The following is a 4,411-nucleotide window of genomic DNA, read 5'->3' as shown; positions in this document are numbered from 1 at the left end:
CCGAAGAGCGACTGCTTCGTAGAGGTCAATTCCCTGAAGGCCGTCCTTCCGGGACTGGCAGACGCGTGAGAAGAAGGTTGTATGTATCTGCCAGATAGCAGCATAGTCGAGGCGTCACCTAAGAAGACTGCGTCTGCCCTTGGCTTTTACTGATCCGAAAAAGATAAAGCAGATTATCATGAGGGATTCCTGTTTGTCTGCTACCCTCCCTACTCTCGTATCAATGTTTGACAGAATGTGCGAGAGCACTACGCAACAATGTTACATTTCCTCCTGTATTCTCTTGATTTTCTCGAAACTACAGACAAAGACGTAGCAATTAGCAATTAACTATGTTAACTAACTTAATTAAGTGTGTTATAATTAAATATTATTTTTATTACAAATCAATTTCTAAATAAAATTATCAATAAAAATAATTGTTAAGTTATAATTTTGAAACAAAATTATAAATAAACAGAGATAATTATTAACAACTTATAAAATAATTAGGGAATATGTACTTTATGATATTCGAAAGTAAACATAAATAAAAAAGTTCTGTTAACGGAAGCGAATGTAGAAAACTATACAGCTCATTCATAGTTCCATACGATGACGCCAAAGAAAAATCCATCAATGTGAGAAAATCTGTGTGACGTAAGAAGAAGACGCGGTGGGGAATCGTGGTATTTTCTCGATTTTCCGTTTAACATGCTGCAACGGCGCAAGGCCACGGTTAAAAGCCTCATTATCGTCTTCAAATATGAAGCATAGATCAGAGAGAGCGTAGTAGAGTGCGTCCCTGAGGATTTTAGCCGAGTATCGCTAACTCGGCCTATCCGCAGGCTTTCTCATACCGGCCAGTGTTAAAGTCTATCCACACTCTCTTTCTACTTTTTATTGTACGGTTCGATCCTGACTTGTGAAATGTATAGCTAATATAGGTAAAGTAAAAAAATTGTGGATTTAGTGTTTGTAACTGAGACAGTCGCAAACTGTATTTGAAATGTACACGTGGGCTTCTACCGAAATACTACGTATTTTCCTCTTTAATATGAACGACTGAATAATATCGACGTTGAATTTAATTTCTTAAAAAATTAATATAATTTTTTTCTGCTGTAATCAACTGCAGTTGATTGTACGTATGAATAAACGTAATTCTTAAAACTTAAATATAATTCCAATTCTTGGAAGTATAAAACACACATTCATCGTAGCTATTTTGAAACAAGTTATAAAGAAAGCGTTAACTTGTTAAAAAAAGTATAACCTATAAATTTAAGAGGAATTTGTTTAAGGTACATACTTTAAAATATACATTTTAAATGCTACTTCGTAAATGTACATTGTGTGATATTTATAAACGCAAGAAGAATCGATTACGTTTCCGTTTGATACTTAAAACAGCTGTAACTCTCTTGGATTTACGGAAAAGTTGGAACGTGAAGTATTAATCGAACGGAGAGAACCCGTTATGACTCAGGAGGGAGCACGACTGAGAACGTTTCGAAAGAGTGAATGCGTGTGGACTGGGCTTTACGCACGTCTGAACGTCGAATCCGTCCCCTCTCGTCCCAACAGGATCCCCCACTCTGATGGTCTGCGTCCATCCCTTCAGTGGCTCAGCAGTGCGCGCGTTCGATACACGGAATCGCCTCGTGGTTCTCGGAAGGCAGTAGACTGTCGTCAGCCACGCCAGACGGCGCACTGCTCGCACGCTCACTGCTCTCTCGTCAGAGATACTCGCCCACTGGCTCACCCACGGCTGCTGTTACCTCGCTCTCGCGACCTCTCCTCTCTCTCCGGCTGCTGGCTGCGGCACACTCGGCTTAGCGGGCCGCCAGTTACGCAACAATAACAACGCCGTCAGGAGGTGTAGCATGCGCGTGCTGTGCCACCTATACGCCGACGAACGACCCTGGAACGACAAGCTACCGATTCGTCGTCGCCGCCGCCGCTTCTACTGTTACTGCTGCTGCTGCGATCACTTGTTGAAAACCCGGTAGGAGAGCGCGCATCCGTTTCGCAACGCTTCACACTATACGAGCATCTTCGAATGTTGGGAAAAGACTGTGGTAATAGTAGTAGTGTAGTAGTGTAGTAGTGGTGGCAATCAAGAAGGAACGTGGAAAGTGCGTGCAGTGTCGTCGAACAGGAATTATGTTGCAGGAAGAGTGATGAGTAGTAACGGAATAGACGCAGTGGAAAGCGGTTTGAGTCTGTGCCGAGCGAGTCTGTGGCGCGGATCGAAAGCTCGATACGCGACACGCGACACGCGCCACGAGATCCTACCTTACGGAGGATCAAATCTGTTCCTTTCCGACTAAAATCGAGGATGTACGAACGAGAAATTGTAACGCTATAGTGCATCACAGCTGTCCCCTCGGAGCGTCGTTCTTGTTGCCTGTCGACCGAAGATTCATTGTGCTGACGAAACGAACATCTGTAACTCTCCATCGTATTCGAGACAGAAAGTTTACGTGAAAAGAAAAAAGACACATCGCAGTGAATAGTAGTAATTGAACTGAAATTGTTGAAATTGTGGTGTAACTTTGTTCTCGGGATTTACACGAAGAGAGAAAGGTGAAAAGGAAAGAGATTGATCGTTAATGAGAAGCACGAGGTGTATGTCCGACAGAAGTACGTGAAGTGATACGCGAAATACGTCGCGATTAGGCGCCAATGACGTCAGGCAAGAGCTGTGGAGCCGTGTAAGTCGCAAGAGGAATTCGTTCGTGGAGTTTGCGGTGCGTTTACCGACACGATGTCGGTGATGTGTTGGTGATATTACTGCTGGCGGTAGTAACCGTAGTAGTAACAACAGCAGTATCTGTCAGAGTAGTATTGGTGGTGGTAAGAGTTGTGTAGTGGCTTGGTCTCGGTATCGGTGTTGCCGAACGGAGTGGTGGGGCTAAAGGAGAACCCGTGTGGAATTGCTGCGTGGTCCGTCGTGGTAGCCAATTATATTTTCTACGTGTGTGCTTCGCGGGCAATGACTAACTGCTCGCCGTTAAGTGTGTTAGTAGGAGATATCGTCGACGAACCCGTTTCTGCGTTGGTGTTGCCGTCTACGTCAGCACCGGTCGGACGGGATTTGCATAGCAAACAGATTGACGCGCTGGTAAGTGGATAACGAGAGAGGAGTCGCGACTCTGTGTCCCACCGCGTACCAAAGAGAAAAAGATAGTGCGTGTATACGTCTCTCTGTGTTGCTCTCGTGCTTCCGTAAGAAAGAAAGAGCAAGGAGAGCAGAGCCAAGAGACGCAGACGACGGGGCAAGTGTGGAGCTTAAAATAGAAGAGTGACTTCGGCTTAAGTACGCGCCAGGGGGACGGGCAAATAAAGAGTAACCGGAGAGGGTGTCTCCTTTCCGATTTTCTTCCAACGAAATCGTTACTGTGCTTCTTCTGTGATACGTTTCTAAATCTGGGAGTATCGTGCTCGTGATCATATAATAAGATGAAAAGTTGACGAAAAAAGTAAAATATGTTATAATAGAGTGGTACAGTGAAATAACGAATGAGAACGAATCTCGAAAGGACGAGGATCGGTTATCGTATCAGGAAGACCGTCAGTGAGTGTTCTGTGATAACGTAGTGCAAAACCAAGGGTGGGAGGGTGATAGCCAAGGGCCATTTCCTACCCATCTATGTGAGTCTGACATCTTTCGATCTCGACGGAGACGGTGAATCATCGTAACAGAGAAACTGGAGGCGTCTGCATCTCGGTCTCTCCTACGATGGATCGTAACTCGCGTTCGTATTCCTGCAGAGGCTGCAAGAGGACCGAGGGCCGAGCTATGCCGATGGAGTAACGAGTGAGCGGCGAAGCGGCGAAACGGCGTTGCCATGACGACAGGTGAACCATGAGCTACTCTTCTCTTTTTCTAGCGCACTCTCTCTTTCTCTCTCGTTCTCTTTTTCTCACTTCTTATCCTGTCTTTCCTTTTCATGAATCTTTCTCTTTTCATCTCCTGTCCTTGAGTCTCTCTCCCTCTTTTTCTCTCTCTGTCTCTTTCTCTCTCTCTCTCTCCCTTTCTCTCCCTCTTCCGTATAAATTCTTTCTTCCCTTGGAATCTTATATTTGCGTTCTTTCTCTTTGTCTGTATCTCGATCTCTGTCTCCCTTGTACTCTCCCTCTTGGAATCCATCTTCCCTTTTCATCTTTCCTCTCTTCCTATCTTTCTTTCTCTCGTTCTTCGGCCGTTCTCGCAATTGTCCCTCTCTCGCGTCTGACCCCGTATACTCGAGAGATACGATGCGACAACAGTGTCGTTTGTCTTCTACCTTCCTAGCATAAACCGCATTTATCTACCTGTCTCCGCTTCGCGGCCTTTCTTCCCCTCCCGTTTCTCTGTCCTTCTCTTTGTTCGCGCTTCGTTTCTTTCTTTTTCCTCAACGGTCTTCCCTCGCACATATTCCCCACT

The 4,411-nt window shown here is 45.0% G+C and overlaps 1 protein-coding gene across 1 annotated transcript in view; it reads left to right on the top strand.

The window, feature by feature from the left end:
• The first annotated feature begins 3,641 nt into the window (after window positions 1–3,641).
• The window catches only part of LOC108576626, an 89,227-nt gene continuing 88,457 nt past the window's right edge, over window positions 3,642–4,411 (top strand). Inside the window, exon 1 of the mRNA XM_017939649.1 lies at window positions 3,642–3,843. Within this exon, the coding sequence (XP_017795138.1) occupies window positions 3,834–3,843 (10 nt within the window). The 5' untranslated portion in view covers window positions 3,642–3,833. The remainder of the gene's footprint in view (window positions 3,844–4,411) is intronic.

Source organism: Habropoda laboriosa, unplaced genomic scaffold, assembly GCF_001263275.1.
Source record: "Habropoda laboriosa isolate 0110345459 unplaced genomic scaffold, ASM126327v1 scaffold430, whole genome shotgun sequence".
Classification (NCBI taxonomy): domain Eukaryota; kingdom Metazoa; phylum Arthropoda; class Insecta; order Hymenoptera; family Apidae; genus Habropoda; species Habropoda laboriosa.
This window is presented reverse-complemented; position numbering and strand designations above follow the sequence as displayed.